General features: G+C 45.6%; 1 protein-coding gene and 1 long non-coding RNA gene across 4 annotated transcripts in view; one reads left to right on the top strand and one right to left on the bottom strand.

Moving 5' to 3' along the window:
• CHMP4C (charged multivesicular body protein 4C) overlaps positions 1–8163 on the top strand; it is a 30523-nt gene extending 22360 nt beyond the window's left edge. For both annotated transcript variants that reach the window (XM_027561661.1, XM_027561662.1), the window contains exons 3-5: positions 2234–2348; positions 5495–5657; positions 6187–8163. In XM_027561661.1, coding sequence (XP_027417462.1) covers positions 2234–2348; positions 5495–5657; positions 6187–6251 — 343 coding nt within the window. In that variant the 3' untranslated portion in view covers positions 6252–8163. The remainder of the gene's footprint in view (positions 1–2233; positions 2349–5494; positions 5658–6186) is intronic.
• On the bottom strand, positions 2137–18756 carry LOC113904470. Of its 2 annotated transcripts, XR_003514525.1 has the most exons (3): positions 18542–18756; positions 16962–17133; positions 2137–2515 (listed from the first exon to the last, which is right to left on the bottom strand). It is a non-coding gene; the product is annotated as an uncharacterized LOC113904470 (long non-coding RNA). The 2 variants fall into 2 exon arrangements; XR_003514524.1 differs by lacking the exon at positions 2137–2515 and having other exon boundaries at positions 16104–17133.
• Between the last annotated feature and the right edge of the window lie 757 nt (positions 18757–19513).

The raw sequence follows: 19513 nt of genomic DNA, 5'->3' as shown, positions 1-19513 counted from the left end.
CTGTGAGGGTATTAGAACTGTACAATAGTAGCTGTCAAACTTTGCAGAAGTGAAGCTGCTCAGTCACGCCTGACTCTTTGAGACCCCATGGACTGTAGCCTACAGGCTCCTCCATCCCTGAAATTTTCCAGGCAAGAGTACTGTGAGAGGGTTGCTGTTTCCTTCTCCAGGGGATCTTCCCCTCCCAGGGTCAAACTTTGGGAGGACTCAGAAATCAGTACTAAAGAGAACTGAGATGCCCACGCCCCTTTGAGGAAGCTCGGGACTGGGCCTTTTGTTTTCAACCAAGTTCTCCAGGTGGTTCTGCCACTAACCAGTGTTCGAGAACCACTGGCATACAATATAATAGATACAAACATGGATTTGGGCCAGATTTTCTGGATTGTAATCCCAGATCCTGGCTGACTGTCCTTGGACAATACTTTGTCTCTTCCTGATTCAGCTTCCTTGTCTATAAGTTGAAGATAATAATCATACTTACCTCATGTGGTTCTTGTGAGAGTTGATGGGAAACTAGATACACTGCCGTTAGGCGTTCCTGGCATAAAGTAGCACTCAGTCATCAGTAATCATAGCGGTAGTGGGGCTCGTGGCTGTTTGCTTTTTATTTGACAGAGAATCTAATCCTTTCCTGAGCTTAAATATGACGGTGAAGTTTGGGCCAAAGGTGTACAAGGGCAACGAGTGTCTGAGGGACTCGTGGAGAAGGTTCTGTGGATGGGAGAAGGGGGAGAGAGGCTGCGGCCAGTGAAGGCGGCTTTGCTGACCTTTTCCTGTCCTGATAACCAGCTGACCACCAGCCGTCATTCTGACAGCTTCTGAGGGATCATTAGACTCACGCTCAGAGTCACCACCCACTGTCGTTGCTGTGAGTTAGGTGCTAACTCTGTTCCAGAATCACAGCCCTTCTCCCAGGCAGTTAAGCCGCATCCTCCCCGGGTGTTCCTTTTGGGAAAAATCTACTGCTGGGCCCACATGTTAGCTGTACATTTCACATATGATTTTTAAATACATGATCCTACTATCTTTGTTATGAATATAAGAAGTGGAAATAAGGGGTGGGTGGAGGGCGGCTGGAGGAGGAACTGGCGGCCCAGGCTCGTGTCCTGACTAGAGATCCGGGGACAGAGGAGCCTGGCGGGCTGTGGTCCCTGGGGTCGAAAGAGGTGGACATGCCTGAGCAACTTAGCACAGCACAGCACGGCAAGATGGAAGGTTCTCGTTTTGATTACTGCATGAATGCTGTCAAATATTCAGCTTTTCCTATACGTGGAGTCTGGAAAACACGCAAAGCATTTAATGCCACTAGGAGTGAAAATGTCAGCGTTAGCGGCTCAGTAATGAGTAGCCTTGTCACTTCCCCGGTACCCATCAGCATGGCCTGGCCTCAGAGCTGGAGGCATGATTTGGAGATGGGATGCAGACGCGGCTGCCGGGAAACTCGGACCCGAGCCCATGGGGCTGCAGGGGCCAGAGGGGCTCGGCACCAGGAACTGGCTTGAGAGCTGCCGTCGGCCCTGGGCCTGTGATCCCTTTGCTGAAGCTGCTAATTCTTCTGAGGCCTTCACAGGCCTAACCCTGCTCTCATCCGTTGTCTCCCGGCCCATCAGCAGCCGTGGGGAAGTTCTCAGGGAGTCAGAATCTCAGGGCTATGTGGCATTCTGGAAAATGGATCTCTGGTCTCCAGTCCATCTTCTACAAAAAGCTGCTCTGATAGCGGCTCCTGCTTATCTCACTCTCCGTGGTCCTTGATGACCCGTGGCGTCGCTTCCTGCAGAGTTAATACATAGCATGTATTTAACCATTTCATATGCCCTTCCACCCTGGAGCAGGAAATGGCAACCTGCCTAGGAAATCCCGTGGACAAAGTCTGAGTCTGGTGGGCTACAGTCCATGGGGTCGCAAAGAGTCGGACACGACTTAGCACCTGAACGTGCCCTACCAGACAAAATTTCGAAATGTGTCTACAGATATGCCCCTAGTGACTCCCAAACATAATGGCTATCAATTAACTTACATAATTTAAAATATGTGCATATACAGAATTATTAATTTCTTGAAATGTAAAGTCTTCAAGTTGATAAATCTTACCACCAGGGATGTTTATAATCCTACTGAAATAACCAAGAGTTTATATTAAGTTGACTCACTTTTCATAGGGGATTTTATTGTGTCTAAATTCATACTTTTAAAGTAAAATTCTACAATATTTTAACAAAACATTGTTTCCCAGGGACCTGAACAAAATAGACGATTTGATGCAAGAGATTACAGAGCAACAGGATATTGCCCAAGAAATCTCTGAAGCATTTTCTCAACGGGTTGGATTTGGTGATGACTTTGATGAGGTGGGTGACGCAGTGTAAAGAATGGAGCACATGGCCGCTGAGGAGGACAGCTCTTCCTGGGACTTCCCTGGAGGCCTGCTGGTCACGGCTTCACATCCCAGCGCAGGGGCTGTGGGTTCCATCCCTGGTTGGAGGGCTAAGATCCCACTGCTTCAGGGCCAAAAACCCTAGACATAAAACAAGCAATATTGTAACAAATTCAATAAACACTTTAAAAGTGGTCCACCTCAAAAAAAAAAAAATCTTGACAAAAAAGATAGCTTCCCACCATGTGAAGCAAGCAGGTTTTCTTACACGTCCTTTAATATCACTAAAGAATAAATGATATCTGTTAGAAAAACACCTGTCTTAAGAGGGAAATGAAGTGTTGGCAGCTCTGATTTAAAGGAAAGATTAATATAGTTTGGCAAATAGCCCCCTAATTAAGTTCTCAGCTATTAAAGAAAAGCAGCATGTGATTATGTGAAGTCAGTGAGTTTTAATTGTTGACGGGTACGTAAATAGCCCCATTATGAGAAATTGAGTGCTCACACATCTGGGTGAAAGAGAGCAGACTGTGTCACTCTGCACAGGACAGGCAGATCACGCTCCTGTTAAATCAGGGCTTATGCTGCCTCTGTTTATTACCCGGGCTATGAAACAAATGTGGAGTGGCATTATTAACACACACATTCCATTGAGATTAATCAGTCCAGTAATAACAGACTATAATTATACTGGTGAAGTCTGCGCTGTGAATTTGAATTGTCCTCCTCAAAGCACACACAAGAAGGACTGGTGCATGTTCTGAAACGTTTCAGGTTAGCGTGGCAAAGAACCTGACTCCTGCATTCACGTCCTGTTGAACACAGCACATGTAGGAAGTAAGACGTAGTTCCAGAGTCCTTGAAAGTGGGGATTGGGTGTCAGCAGCTCTCGTTTCTATACTTACTTCATTTCATCTCATTTTCCTCCATTCTCCTTTTTAAAAAAGCTGAGGTGCAGCTGACTTGCCAGTATTGTCTCGTTTCGCGTGTGCAGCAACCTGCCTCTGTTACACACACACATAACTGTTTTTTTCAGATTCTTTTCTCTTACAGGTTATCATAAAACACTGAGTAGAGTTCCCCGTGCCATGGTCCTTGAGGGCTGTCTGTTTCGTTTATAACACTGTCTGTGTTAATCCCGACTCCTCATTTAACCCCCATCCTCTTTCCCCTTTGGTAACTAACCGTGAGCTGGTTTGCTGCGTCTGCTGGTCTGTTTCTTCAGCAGCTTTTTAAGTGATGTAGGCTGCGGCTTGGAAAAGGGTGGCTTTCAGGCCAGATCTTTCCCGAGTTCTGTTTCTGTTTGGCCTGTGGAGCAAGATGGTTTTTGTATGTTTAAATGGCTGCGGGAAACCGCAGCAGCAATGGCAGTAGCAACCAGAAGGCCGCTCGACAGGGACCGTCTGTGGCCTGCAGCGCTGTCCGGGCCTCCCCAGACGTGCGCCTGCCCCTGGCCGGCTGGTGAGCGTGGGGAGTCTCGACGCCGCGCCGAGGAGGGCCTGGGCGCGTGGGGACGCCCCGCTCTGCCACAGACCGCTGAGCCCGTGAGGTCCCTTCTCTTTCGGACCCTCGGTTTTCTCATTCATAAAATGAACGACGGTCCCTAGACGATTCTGAAGTCCCTTAAATTCTAAAATTCTTTTACCAATGAATGAAAAAGTGTTCGCTCCCTGAAATCTGAAAATGATGGAAATGATTATTTTGTGATCACATATTTGTTATAGAAAATATCAGTCTTTTCAGTGCTGGTAATGACCGTCAAGCGGTGTTGGCGATTCTGGGCGTACATTCAGGGTGGGGTAGTGTGTTCTGCTATTACTACATTTGCTATATTCGTTCCTAATTGTTCTTTTAGCAGAAATAGGATGTCAGAATATTCGTCCTGAAGGCATTTTATTCCTTCAGCCTGTGGAGAACTGAAAAGCCAGCAACTAGCCTGAGGCACTGTTTCACATGGCTTCCTGCTATTCTTTTTCGTGTTTATTTCCTTTTTTGAGGTAGATATACCAGTTCTCAGACAGCTCAGCTCGCCGTGTGTCTGATACATGCTGACTTGATCCAGTGTTGTGCTTGGCTTCAGGATCTCTACTCTTGGCCATAGTATTGTTACTCTCATTTTAAATAGAATAATTATTTGTTTGTGAGCCTCTCTCCTGCGTTCCAAAAAGCTCCTTAAATGTAGGGACTGTTGATTGGACTTTGTCTCCTGAGCCCTGAGTTCATGCCTGGCCTGGAGTAAGCTCTCGATAAATTTGTTCAGTGACGAATGAATAAATGAAGAAATCTCCTTGGTGGAATATGAGTCTTAGGTCATTGCTCACGACAACGGCCTCAGAATCATAATGACGACAAGTTTAGTTTTGACTCCCAACCTCCCTCAGGGGGCTGGGCTCAACCTGAGGACTCTTGGAGCCGGTTAGACCTGAACTAGTCATCTCAAGTCATATTATTTCTGTCATAAGGTGGCTTTTACCCTCAAAGTCTCAGCTGGACTTGCTTTTCTGGGTTCTTGGGACAGAGTAATTTAAGATTAAGACTGTCGGGGACTATTGCTAACAGAAAGAAATACAGTGTACCCACCTGGAGTTATTCTTCACTCAGACACACAGCATGGTTTTCACTGGCTCTGGAAATTTAACAAAGGAGCCAGAGTATCTTTGATTCTTTTTACATTTGGTATGTTAAGGTTTTGCTATATCTGTTTTGTTTTCAGTAGCATTAGCCAAAATGAAAATATATATTTCCTCTAATTAAAGTTTCACAGATTCTGAATTCTGAACAGTAGAACATAAAAGTTACATCGCAAAAATGACAGGCAAAGTGTGAAACTTCTAGAAGCTCTGGAGGTTGTATATTCAGCTAGCACAAATTACTTAAAAAAAAAAAAAAAACTGTTGACTGAAGTATTATAAGATTAGCTACAACAAATTTGCACAGCCCCAAATACTCATATTTTAATTATTGCTCAGTGTTGCAAAAAAGACTTAGTCTTAAAATAAATATTCCATTCCACTGGATTCTCACATATCAATTGGGTAGCAGATGTTTTTGTTATTGTGTTTGAGGAAACCCACGTCTTGAAACGTTAACTCCATAATTCTTTCTTTCTCCTGTGTTCAGGATGAGCTGATGGCAGAACTTGAAGAACTGGAGCAGGAAGAATTAAATAAGAAGATGACAAATATCCGACTCCCGAATGCGCCTTCCTCCTCGCTCCCGGCTCAGCCGGACAGAGGGTCGGGCAGGATGCCCGGCGCGCCCTCGGCACGCCGCTCTCGAGCAGGTCTGTGCCTCACCCCGGCCCCCGTGGTCAAACGCTGGCCTGAGATCGTGGCCAGGCCCATCTCAGGGGGCCTCTCCTGCAGACTTCCCTGGCGGCCTAGTGGTTCAGACTCGGTGCTCCCACCGCAGGGAGTGGGCTCGATTCCTGGTCAGGGCAGTGAGATTCCTCAGGCCCTGCGCGGCCAAGAAAAGCAACTCTCGAGTAATGAGCGCGCCTGGGCCTCCAGGTGGCGCTAGCGGTAACGAGCCTGCCCGCCCTGCAGCGGACGGAGAGATGCCCTGGAGGAGGGCGTGGCCACCCACTGCCGTGTTCTGCCTGGAGAGTCCCGTGGACACAGGGGCTGGGTCCATGGGGTCGCAAAGAGTCGGACACGACTGAAGCGACTTAGCACACATCTCTCTTTTAGCACTTATTTTCCATTTCATAAATATACACCTTTTAATGAGTAATTCTAATTTGTTTTCTGTGCTGAAAGTGTGAATGTCACCAGTGACAGATTTTTATCCTTTTTTTGTTGTTGTTTTTCCAGCATCTTCTAGGAGGACAGAAGGAGAGGATGATGACATCCAACATTTGGCAGCTTGGGCTACTTAGAGCGGAAGTTTTGGACACAGCTGTACATAAGACACGAAGATGTTTTTGCCAAATACAGCAGCTAACACAGATTGTTTTATATTTATACTGGATGAATGATTGTCTTTTAAGCCTCATAGGTAAAAGTTAAAGGAGTCGTGTGTAGATTTAGGATCCCTTTAAGATGAAAAGGGACTTCCTGGCAGCATTTTGGAGGATCTCTTCCTCCCGATAGGAGGGACCCTTCTACTGCTTCCCCGCTGTATTTCCAGTCCTGGCATGTAGTTGGTACTCTCTATGTATTTGTTGAAAGAAAACTGAATCTTATTAACACATGAAACCTATAATCAGCTGTAAGCCACTTCAGAGTGACGTGCTCTGCACTTTCCTCCCCGTGCGAAGGCAGGTTTGCAGCGTGTCCATGTTAGGAGATTTGTAGCCCAGGGTAAATGTACAAGAAATACAACTTTTCTTGTAAAGAAGTCTTGTGTGAGTTTACACATAAATAGTTTCATTGAGTTTTGCGATTTAAAATCTTAAAGGAGTTTTAATTGACATTTATTATGCCAATTAAGCTTGGAATGGGCAATGGCTGCATTTCCCCAAATGTCTGAAAGTGCTAACGGCTTCCGCTGCTGAGCGGGAATCTCCTGGGTGTCATCCAGCCACTTAGGGAGCTGCATTACCGTTCCCCGGCCATTATGATGCTATTATGGCTTCAGCGTGCTAAATGTGTGTGTTCATTCTTTTCTGTTTTGGGCTCTCTCGTACATTTATTTACAATTTGTGTCATATTCTTTGTAAATACATAAAAATATAGGCAATTAAAAATATATCTTAGATAAAATTTGGCCATAATGATTTTTAAATGGAAGTAAAATTCAAAATTATGTGTTGCCCATAATGTATCATGGGCCATAAAATGACAAATGTCATTATAGAAAATGATCTAGTAATTCCCAACATTAGCTTAGGGAATACAAGGTCAGTGGAATGGAAACAACACTAGACTTGGAGGTAGGAGTTCTGGATCCTATTTCCTGCTCTGCCTTGAACACGGTACGACTAGGCAAATCATAAACTCAGTCTGTTTTTTCACTGAGAAATCTAAGGGCTGGACTTGATGCGGCTGGCGGTTCCGTCCTGCCACAGGCCTTCTGCGTATGACGTCCTTCTTAGCAGTCTTTCTATCCCCCCAAAACACAGATGCCACACCTTACGTAGTTCTTCAATCTCAGTTAAAATGTCCTTTGTTTTGGGAAGTGTTTTCCTGATTGCAGACTAACTCAGGTCTTCCTTCTAATGCTTTCGTAGCCATCGCTTTCTCCCATCACCTGTCACGCTTCCTTCTAATGCTTTCGTAGCCATCGCTTTCTCCCCTGCAGACTAACTCAGGTCTTCCTTCTAATGCTTTCGGAGCCATCGCTTTCTCCCCTGCAGACTAACTCAGGTCTTCCTTCTAATGCTTTCATAGCCATCTCTTTCTCCCCTGCAGACTAACTCAGGTCTTCCTTCTAATGCTTTCGTAGCCATCGCTTTCTCCCGTCACCTGTCACGTTTTCTGTTGCATTTTACTTGAATGATCACTGTTACTGTTTTTCCTCTCCTTTGCTGCTGTTCTTCAGCCCCTAAGTCGTGCCTCACTCTCATGGGGTTCTCGTGGCCAGAACACCAGCGTGGTCCCCGTTCCCTCCTCCGCTGGGCCACGTTTCGTCGGAACTCTTGAGTACGACCCGTCTGACTCGGGTGGCCGTGACCAGCATGGCTCTTAGCGTCGCTGAGTTCCTCGAGGCCCTCTGCCACGACAAGGCGGTGATGCTGCACCATGCTGCTTCGAGGGCAGGGACTGTGTCTCCGCCCATTCAATCCAACCGCGTATCTCTGCACAGCCTCTCTCATGCAGCTGTCACTTAATAAAGATTTATCAATATTACATGAAAGACTATTTTTACCTCTTTTGGGTCATGATGGAATAACAGGAACTGGATTTACCTTCTACTGTCAAACAACTAGAAAGCTGGACAGAATATATGAAGCAGAGGTTTTCAGACATTGGATAGAAGGCAGCAGAGGAGGGAGACAGATGAGACGCGGACTTGTGGTTCCCGCTCGCTGCCTCCACAGAGCCTGGTGGGCTTACCAAGGGAGGAAATCCAAGGGGGAGATTTCTGGAAAGGAGGTTGCTACACGGAGAGGGAGAGAGCGTGCTGGAAATCCGCAGAGCCGCCCCTTCAAAGTTTTTGGCTCAGAACTGATCTGTATACACGTCTGAGGAAGTGACTGTCACAGGAGGGACTGCTGGAAAGAAGCAGGTCAGTCCCGAGAGCTCACACAGGGCAGGGGAACGTGTCTCCATCAGCCACAGGGAAGACCTCCTACCAAGGGGTATCAGGTTGAGTCCTTGGAAGGATATTGCCTCATTCAGTTCAGTTCAGTTCAGTCGCTCAGTCGTGTCCGACTCTTTGCGACCCCATGGACTGTAGCCTGCTGGGCTCCTCTGTCCATGGGATTCTCCAGGCAAGAATACTGGAGTGGGTTGTCATTTCCTCCTCCAGGGGATCTTCCCAACCCAGAGATTGAACCAGGGTCTCCTGCGTCTCCCAGATTGGCAGGAAGATTCTTTACCACTGAGCCACTTGGGAAGCCCTACACAGAACGAGTATTTCTAATTAAAATTTGCATCTGAATTGAGATGTGCTCTGAGTGTAAAACATATATTGGATTTCAAAGACTGAGTATAAAAAGGATGTAGAAAATCTTATTAATACCTTTATATAGAGTTTATGTTGAAATATTGTTTTAAATGTAATAAGTAAAATATATTATTAATTTCAGCGGTTTCTTTTCACCATTTTAAAATGTGGCTACTTGGAAATTAAAAATTACATATGTGGTTCACATTATATTTCTATTGGTTAGCCTTGGGCAAGAAGACCAGTTTCTCATTATCAATGAGTGCACAGGTAGATTTGAAGTACTAAAATGCCTGTGTTCAAAATAAAAACAAATTTTGTAGAAGGTGACTCTTATTCTGAAAAGAAACAAAATACATTGAAATAAAATCATAATGTTGCCCCTCTGTTGACAATAAGGAAGCAGTGAAAGACGTGAGGGAAAAGGTATAAAAGTAAACCATCCTTAGATTGAAGAGGTATTGAAAAGAATAAAGGTACTAACCAGTCAGCTACATACGCTTCCAGCAAGGCATCTTAGAATGGAAAAGCTTCTGTTTGGAAGTCACAAAGTCCGGGATGTTTGCTGAGACCTGGCTTCACTGAGACTCACTGGCACCTCAGGGGTGGATCTCATTTGGTCAGGGCTGTCTTGTATTTTTAAATAAAGTGTTTTCCAGGTCTCTCCGCGGGCCGGGGGTGGGTGTTGACCAGTCAAAGGGTTTTGGGTGTTTTTTTTTTTTTTTCCCGCGGTGGCTCCCAAATTCTGCTTCTGAGGCTGCGCCTGGCTGGGGACTCGGCGCGCCCGGCCCCAAAATTTAAAAAAAAAAAAAAAGTGTTTTCCAATATATCCCTCAGGTTTTTCTCCTTCTTTTTGGTTATAAGGAACACCTGATGGCTCAGCGGTAAAGAATCCACCGCCAGTGCAGGAGACAGGTTTGATCCCTGGGTCGGGAAGATCCCCTGCAGGAGGGCTTGGCAGCCCGCTCCAGTGCTCTTGCCTGGAGAATCCCGTGGACAGAGGAGCCTGGAGGGCCACAGGCCATGGGGTCGCAGAGTCGGACCCAACTGAAGCAACTGAGCCTGCGTGCATGCAACACATTCAGCGTAACTTATGATTTTTTAGAAGTGATTTGGATAGTTCCCATAATCAAAGAAAATGCTGGAAATGCAAATCAGAGGAATGTTAGAAGCCAGAGACTCTGGAGCTCAGACTAAGGGACTCCATCTTCTCAGTCCCCCACAGCAAGGAAAGCTAAGCTGCGGCCATTGTGAAGAAGCTGTTATTCTGTTCAGGATCAAATTTCAAAGCCAGAATATTTAATTGGCCAATCTCCCTGGATCCTCACGAGCTGAGAAGCAGGAAGGGAGGTTTGCTAAAGCGTAATCAAGGTTCTCTTACCTGAAGAAGACGGAATGGATGTTGGCCTTCTCGATCTAAAATGCCACCTCAAACAGCAAATGCCCAGGCACGCAATGAGGATGAGTATGTTGGGGCTGCAGCGTTTCCTCCTCCTTGGCAAACGCTGAGTCTGAGCACTGATTTATTTAGCAGAAACTGGAGTAGCAGATACTTTACACACCACAATTTATATGTCTTACTAAAACAAACTGAATAATCTGTTAAAGTTAGGAGTCCAGCAAGAAGGAAGAAAAAGAGAAAGGAAAAATTCCAGAGACGCTAGCACCAATAGGGACACCTTGGTCGCGTTACGCTACAGCCCAGTGGAGCCAGCCTATGAACTGCTGGTCAAAGTCTACTTCATGTCTCTACTTCTTTTTGTTTCTTCAATTTAAGATACAAACTGATGTTTCTTCTGGAGGAAGTATTTCTTATTGCTGTTCAGTCGCTCAGTAATGGCTGACTCTTTTTGACCTGGACTTGGCATGCCAGGCTCCTCTGTCCTCCACCACCTTCCAGAGTTTGCTCAAATTCATGTCCATTGACTAGGTGATGCCATCCACCCATCTCATCCTGCCTTCTGTCGTCCCCTTCTCCTCCTGCCTTCAATCTTGCCCAGCATTAGGGTCTTTTCTAATAAGTCACTCTTTGCAACAGGTGGCCAAAGTATTGAAGCTTCAGCGTTAGCAATAGTCCTTCCAAGAAATATTCAGGGTTGATTTCTTTTAGGATTGAATGGTTTGATCTCCTTGCTGTCCAAGGGACTCTCAAGAGCCTTCTCCTGTACGTCAATTTGAAAGCATCAATTCTTCAGCATTTGGCCCTCTAATTTATGGTCCAACTCTCACATCCGTACGTGACTACTGGAAAAACCATAGTTTTGACTACAGGGATCTTTGTCAGTAAAGTAACGTCTCTGCTTTTAAATATGCTGTCCAGGTTTGTCACAGCTTTCCCTCCAAGGAACAAGTGTCTTTTAATTCCATTGCTACAGTTACCATCTGCAACAATTTTGGAGCTCAAGAAAATAAAATCTGTCACTGCTTCCACTTTTCCCCCTTCTGTTTGCTATTAAGTAACGGGACTGGATGCCATGATCTTAGTTTTTTGAATGTTGAGTTGCAAGCCAGCCTTTTCACTCTCCTCTCTCACCTTCATCAAGAGGCTCTTTAGCTCCTCTTTGCTTTCTGCCGTTGAGTGGTATGTCTCGTACTTGTGGTTGTTGGTATTTCTCTGGGAAATCTCAATTCCAGCCTGTGATTCATGCAACTTGGCATTTTGCATGATGCATTCTGCATAAAATGGGCTTCTCAGATGGCTCAGCAGCTAAGAATCTGCCTGCAATGCAGGAGTGGTAGGAGTCTCAGGTTCGATCCCTGGGCTGGGAAGATCCCCTGGAGGAGAGCATGACAACCGGCTCCAGTGTTCCTGCCTGGAGAATCCCATGGACAGAGGAGCCTGGCAACTACAGTCCATGGGGTCGCAAAGAGTAGGACCTGACTGAGTGGCTTAGCACGCACTCTGCATATAAAATAAATAAGCAGGTGACAATACAGCCTTGTCATCCTCCTTTCCCAACTTGGAACCAGTCAGTTATTCCATTTCTGGTTCTAACTGTTGCTTCTTGATCTACATATGGTTTTCTCAGGAGACAAGTAAGGTGGTTGGGTATTCCCCTCTCTTCAAGAATTTTCCAGTTTGTTGTGATCCACAGTATTTCTTAAATTAGCTAAAATACTCCAACTTCAAATTTGCTTTACATCATTTGTTTCCTGGCTGGCCAGAAGTTTTATTGCACTTTATACAAGACATCGGAGCTACTGTTTTGGAAAAAGAAGACAGTGTATATTGACGGAGTACAGACAGGGCAAAACAGTAAAACTGCTCTTCAGAAGAGAGGTGTTCAAACGCTGAGCAAGTAGGCAGTGCCTCTGTGAATCCTTCTCCTGAACATTTCTGATATTCACAGGCTACTGAAGGCTGTCTATACACTATTACTTATGCTATCAGGAGGGTTAAATGTTCCTTTTCAGCATCCACAAAGTCTCCAATTCAGATTTCTCTGTGAAGCACCGAAAGGGTGACATGTGGGTGGCGTGTGGCATGCTTTTATGTAATATGTTTATATATCTGAAATGTGTCTAAGTGGATCATATATGCTCATGTACAAATTATACACGTGTGTTAAGACACGTATAGCTGCAGTCGTGTCTGACTCTTTGCAACCCTGTGGACTGTGGCCCACCAGGCTCCCCTGTTCATAGGATTCCCCAGGCAAGAACACTGGAGCGGGTCATCTTCTCCAGCTTGGGAAAGTCTGCAGCTTCTTGCCCGCCACGATTCTCCTGTGCTCCCTCAGTCCCAGCTCGTGCATCGTTTTCTCGTTGGAGGGCTCAGTCTTCTTCCTGACTCATAAATGTGAATCTTTCCCAGATTTTTAATAATTTAGTTATTTGCTCTCTCTTTTCTATACTATTCGTAGGTATCATTTAAAATTATAGTTTCAACTATCCTTTCTATGAGAGAATGACTTAAATTGCTCATATGAATTTATTCATTCAATCAACTGATATTTACTAAGCACTGTCCTCTGAGCTCTGAGTCAGTATGGGGATTAAAGTTGGGGCAGTGCTGCAGTTGCATGTATATCTAGCTGTGGCCTCTATATCTAGCTGTGGCCTCTATCCCAGGCTCCAGTCAGCTAGAGGCCAGAGGTTCACTTTATTTTTCCTGGCGTCACTTCCATATCGACATCTTTGTCTCAAAGTTTACTTTGTCTGGTGTTTGTAATAGCTACTCTCCTCAGCTCTCTTTTGATTACATTTTGCATAGAATATCTTTTCCCATCTTTTTACTCTCAATCTATATTTGTGCTTGAATCACTGTGAGTCTTTTGTACATAGCATAAAATTAGATATTTCTTTTTTTTAATCCATTCCCCAATCTCTGCCTTTTAATTGGAGAGGTTAATCGTTCATATGTGATGTATTTACTGTATTTGCCGTTTTGGTGCTTGTTTTCTATAATTTATGTCTTACGTCTTTTTTCCCTTAATTTCTCCATTACTTCCTTCTTTCAAAAAGTTAATAAATAACAAATAAATACATTCTAGTGTACTATTTTAATTCCCTTGCAGCTCCTTTCACTATATAATTTATTTTCTTAGTGCTTTCCTTGGGGATTACAAATAACACTTTATAACAAACTAGTTCAAATTAATACAAACTTCAATGTTATATAAAATTTGCTTCTATATATCTCCCATCCCCCTTTATGGTGCCTAAACTACATCTTTAGGCATGTGTGCCCGTAAACACAGACTTATAGTGATTACACTTGTCTTTTAAATAAAATGGAAAACAGAGGAGTTACAACTAAAAATCCTCAGGCTGGCTAGCACTCCCCTCCGCAGTCACCTTGGCTGCTGCTCCTTATTACCTGCGTTGGTGCAGATTGCTGTGTGGTGCCCTTCATTGCTGTTTGAAGGTCTCCTTTTAGTGTGTCTTGTGAGGCAGGTCTACTAACAATGAATTCTTTCAGTTTTTCTTTATTAGGGAGTTCTTAATTTCTCCTTCATTTTTTTTAAAGAACAGTTTTGCTAGTTAAAAATTCTGGATAAAAATTTTTTTCTCCTAAAAATTTGAATATGCTACTTTCTTCTGGGCACCGTGGTTTTTGATGAGAAAACACCTGTTAATCTCATGGAGGATTCTTTGTATGTGATGAGTCTCTTCTGTCTTACTACTTTAAAGATTCTTTGTCTTTGGACAATTTGATTAAAATGTGTGTAGATGTTTTGAGTTTTTCCAACTTGAGTTTCATTGAGCTTCTTGGATTTGTTGATTCATATCTTTCATCAAAGTTGGGAAGTATTTGTCATTATTTTTTCAAATATTCTTTCTGCCCCTTCCTCTTCCTCTTTCCGTCTCTTTCTCTTTACCCGGGCACCCAATTACACATGTTACTTTGCTTGGTGGTCTCACACAGGTCTCTTATGCTCTGTTCATTTTTTTCCCCATTTTTTTTATTTTCAGACTAGATAATCTTAATTGATCTGTCTTCAAGTCCACTGATTCCTTCTCTCTGCCTGCTTGTTTGTTGCTGATTTCCTCTAGTGAACTTTCATTTCAGTTATTATATCGTGTTTTTCAACTTCAGAATTTCCATTTAGGTATTTTTTCATGAAATCTCTCTCTTCATTGATATTTCCTATTGGTGAGAAATTATTCTCATGATTTCCTCTACTGTTTTAGAAATGGTTTGTTTTAGCTGTTTGAAGATATTTTAAATAGCCAATTTAAAATATCTAATAAGCCCAGCATCTGGTTTGTTTTGGGGACACTGGCTGCTCTCCCCGTGTGTTTGGAGCACACTGTCTTATTTGTGTGTCGTATTATTTTGTTGTTGTTGAAAGCAGGGCATTCTGGTATCATACATGTGAATGTTATAGTCCTTCCCGTAGTGTTTGTTGTTCCTTGAACTTGTCTGCTTGCTTGCTTACTTTTCTGAACTCATTTTTGTCTGCAGTCTCTGCTGTGTGTCCAGTGAAGTCTCTGTTCCGTTAGCAGTCAGTTAATAATTGAACGCAGATTTCCTTAAGTACTTGGAACTAAAATATGTTGTATAACACAAAATATCCTGCACAAAGTGGTGGGCAGCGCTCTCTCTGTGCCTTTTATGAGAGCAGAATAACAGGCCACGTGGTTTGTTAACATTTCAGCAAGACTCCTGTTTGCTTGAGTGTGACACATGCCCAGCTGCACTGCATGGGCAATAAGGTTCGCATTTACTTTCAGCGTTCCCCAGATTATTCACTTTTTCATATATTCTTTCACCAAAGACTACTTAATGATAGATATTGTCAGTTTAAGCAAGACACAGATCCTGCTCTTAGGTAGGTCACAGTCCAGCTCTGTGACTTTGGGAAAGTTTCTTAACTTCTCTGAGGCTGAAATCCCTTTATGATGTAATAGGAAGACTATATCCTTGACATCACTGGATTATCATGAAAATTAAATGGGAATATATATGTAAAACTAGTACAGTACCTGGTACAAAATTAATGCTTAATAATTTACTTTCTTCCTCCTCTTGCCAATTCTCAAAGCAACAGAGGCAATTTAGGTAACACTTGTCACCATCTGTCATGTGCTAATTCTATGCCAACTGAGTGCAAAAGGTCTTATTCAGTATATCACTAGTTTGTAAAACATGGCTTTGAATTAGATATTAATTAATTGATATATGTAGTCATTAATAAATCTGAAAGTGGCTCAAAAAGATGAAGCAACTTTCTGAGGTCATACAATTGCTAATTAGAATGAAGAATTTGAAATCAAGTTTCCTTGGTGGCTCAGATGGTAAAGAATCTTCCTGCAACGTAGGAGATGTGGGTTCCATCCCTGGGTCAGGAAGATCCCCTGGAGAAGGGATGGCAACCCACTCCAGCGTTCTTGCCTGGGAAACCTCATGGACAGAGGAGCCGGTCAGACTACAGTCCATGGGGCTGCAGAGACTTGGCAAAACCGAGTGACTAACACTCTTAGTTCAATACCTACATCCTTCATTTCTTCCCTGTATTTCTGCTGATACAAGTGCTTCCTTCACAAGATGACACGGGCATAAAATCCTTAAAAAAAATCGCTCCAGACAAGTAGAACCTAAGAAAAGACCGTTCGTTGTCTTTCGTTGGCTGTAGAGGGCAGCAGAGGTCCAAACTGAGAAAAAAGGGGCAGGCGTCCCACTAGCACATCTCCAGGAAGGTTATTTTGTCTGCAGAGTCAGACATGACTTAGCAACTGAACCAGAACAAGAAGATTGTTTTACTTGGGACAGCGCAAAATAACAAAATTACATAAGCCTAAAACTATCAGAAGCTCCTGGGAAACTGGGCCAGATTGGTTGCATTTCTAATACTAATTATTTTTCTAACAGAGTTTTTATTTTAATGAACATGTATGCTTTTTGCAGAGAAAGAAAGCAAACTTTAGCTGAGAAGACTGAGCCAATGATAGCTCAAACACTGAGTCCCCTGAGTCCCTATTGGAAAATGTAGCCCTTTTGTAGTTCTTAGTCAAGATCGACAAGTTCAAGATGATGTTTTCCAATGAAGGCTCAAAGGCACGTGAGTTGCTTTGGCTCTGACTTCTTTTCTGAAGATGCCAGTGGGCAGGATCTGGGGCACGGAGCCGTCGCCGCGGCTTCTGACGTCTGCAGTGCCAGTTACAACGTGCACGACAGGATGCGTGTGATGCACACGCCCTCCAGGCCCAGGGTCAGCGCTCGTGACTTCTCTCTCCTCTTAAAACATTCCGTTCTCAACAGGTTTAAAGATATTTAGTTAATAACATCAATAAGACTTGGATCAGCCTTGTTATTTAAGGAGGAGAAATGTAATTGCTAAATGCTTGAATTTCTGAAAACACTGATAAAGAAAACAAAGTCTAACATTAGAGGGTTTGGGTATTGCTTGAAGCAACTACACTGACCACTTCTGACCTGATCCTGAATCACGAGTTTAGAAGATCATTTGCCTGCCCCCTCGAGGCAGCAGACTTCATTGTGAGGCTTCCCAGGGCGAGAACTGTCAACAAAGGAGCCTAAGCAACCAAGCCAGAACACAGAGCGGAGGCTGACTGACAGATACTTGTTGAGTACCTGCGCTGAGTCCCGGGGATACAAAGAACAGAAAGGCCTGTTTATCACAGGAGGGGGTGCAGTCCAGGGAACCACAAGCGGAGCGCTGAGGTGGGCCGCTGGTCTGGTCCCCGGGGTCCATCAATTACTGGCTGCCAGACTCCTCCCGGCGAGGCTCCCTGGGAAGCTGACTCTGAGACAGAAAAGAAATCAGGAAGCTGAATGAGGCTGACTGGCATCAATGCCCCAGGGAGGGATTACACAGAGAAGCTGAGGGGCAGTGTGGTCTCACGGGAGGCCTTACTGACTCCACGAGGGGACCAGGAAGCGGCACCTGAGTGCAGGCGACCCCGAGGCTCTCACTCAGAGTGCGGCTGCCTGGCAGAGGGCATGGTCCTGGGGTGAGGAGAGCCACAGGCAACGCTGCCAGGAGGCGAGCCCGTCAGTCCTCTGCTGGAGGGGATTCGGAAGTTACCTGACAGCTTCCACCGCAGTGACCTTCCATCACTGAACTTTGTTGATCTTCCTTTTCTTCATGTGTCAGATGAGTACTGAAGATATCTTTACATGGTCAAATTTAGGATTAAATATAACAATATAGGCAACAACATCCGTGTTGTGCCCGGCACACGAGATGCTGCAAAAATCCCCCATGGTCATCTTGCTCACAGCTTCTCCAGTGCATACAACCAGCGCTCTGGAGGGCACTAGGTTTTCAGAAACGGGTAAGCACAGCTCCGTGCCCTCAACAAGTGTGGTCAGGGGAGGCTGGCATACCCAAGGCAGCCCAGTATGATGTGTAAGGGTTCCAGCGTTGCTTGGCTGCCTTGGGCTGGCCTTCTGGACCAGCTGTTGCCTGGTTGACCGCTGAAGGGTCTGGCCTGCGCTGCTGATGGGCATTGTGAAAGAGAACGCTGGGCTCCAGGGGGACCGGCACACTGGGAGGGGAGGGGAGAGGCGGCAGGTGGGGAAAGATGAGGCTCCTGGGAGAGGACCGGCCAACAGCCTGGCGGTGGGACTCCCAACGGAGGAAGGAATGGGAGCAGGGAGAGTCCAGGAGGCTTTCTAGCTTCTACCGTGTATTTTGACAGTGTTGAAAAACGTCCTATTTCCTTGCAGTAGGAAGCAGCTTTCCGTCTTTTAATTATTTGAACAAAGCCACTTCGTTCTGAATGTCAACTTCTCCTTCAAAAGGAAGAAATGGAGTAAAGAGGAAGAATTTCATTTTTTCAAAATAAGGTGAGAAAAGTTGTCAAGCATACAATGTTTAGAATACTAGCTGAGTAAAAAAGGAGCTAAAGCCCAAGAAAAGTTTTGAAAACAGAATAAAGAGAATGTGAGAAAACGAAAAAGCTAATATAGGGAGTAGACTTATGAAAAACTTTTAGAAACAGACAACTTTCAAGCTTGTGTGGCTGGCATCCTAAGTGAAAAACAGGTAAAATAATACAAACGGACAGTCTGAAGTTTGCTACAGTGAAAAAGTAGTTGATAATGACTTTTGGAATTTCAAATATAAAAGTAAGGCAAAAGTCAATTTTATGTTCCTACCTTGTGAAGGTAACAACAATTCACCAAAAATTCTACAGTAAATGAAATACCTTCCTCTTTTGCTCTTGGAGGTCTGGATGGGATGGTGGCCCCGTTTTCTCAGATGAGACAGTCACTCAAGAGAAGCCTCCTGGGCTTCACCTCCTTTCGGTCAGACAGACCCTGGAACAGCAGTCCGGCCCAGACCGCGGACCTAAGTTCGAGGCCTCCCGAGCCTCAGCTCGCTTCCCCGGGAGCCACGAGGCTACCCGGGGTCGCGGGCGCGCCTCCCGCCGCCCCGCCGCCCCGCCTCCCGCCGCCCCGCCTCCCGCCGCCCCGCCTCCCGCCGCCCCGCCTCCCGCCGCCCCGCCTCCCGCCGCCCCGCCTCCCGCCGCCCCGCCTCCCGCCGCCCCGCCTCCCGCCGCCCCGCCTCCCGCCGCCCCGCCTCCCGCCGCCCCGCCTCCCGCCGCCCCGCCTCCCGCCGCCGCCCCTCCCACACCAGCCCCTTCCGCCGGCGCCCCTCCCACACAGGCCCCTCCCACCACCACCCTCGCCGCCCCTCCCACCGGCGCCCCTTCCACCAGGCGGTCCTCCTAGCTCATCGCCAAGGCCAAGAGGAGCCTCTGGCTAAACTTGGCCAGAAGCAGCTCCTTTCCTGAAAAAATGCTGTTTGTATTTTACTCATCGAAACTTTAGAACGGATACTGCTTCTTTATAACCTAGGCAACAAGCCTGGCAGTATGGTTTAACTGAGCCTGAAAGTCGGCCGTCTTTGGGACCCTCTTTTGCTTCATCTCACGCTCCGTCTTGTGCACCAGTGAGGCGAGGCGGCCGGTGACCACCCCAAGTTTGCTGTGAGAGCGCTGGGGGCTCCTCCCCAGTACAGGGGCCTGCGACTGCGCTCCCTGGGGGTCGCCTGGGCTGACTGCTTCTCAAGGAACTGATAGGAGCCAACGTGCTTGCTCAGCCATGCGAGAGGCACCAGTAACTTCTCCAACAGGCGGCTCCCAGGGACGGGGCTTTCACGGCTCAGGGGCAGAGAG

The sequence above is a fragment of the Bos indicus x Bos taurus genome, chromosome 14 (genome assembly GCF_003369695.1).
Source record: "Bos indicus x Bos taurus breed Angus x Brahman F1 hybrid chromosome 14, Bos_hybrid_MaternalHap_v2.0, whole genome shotgun sequence".
NCBI lineage: Eukaryota > Metazoa > Chordata > Mammalia > Artiodactyla > Bovidae > Bos > Bos indicus x Bos taurus.
This window is presented reverse-complemented; position numbering and strand designations above follow the sequence as displayed.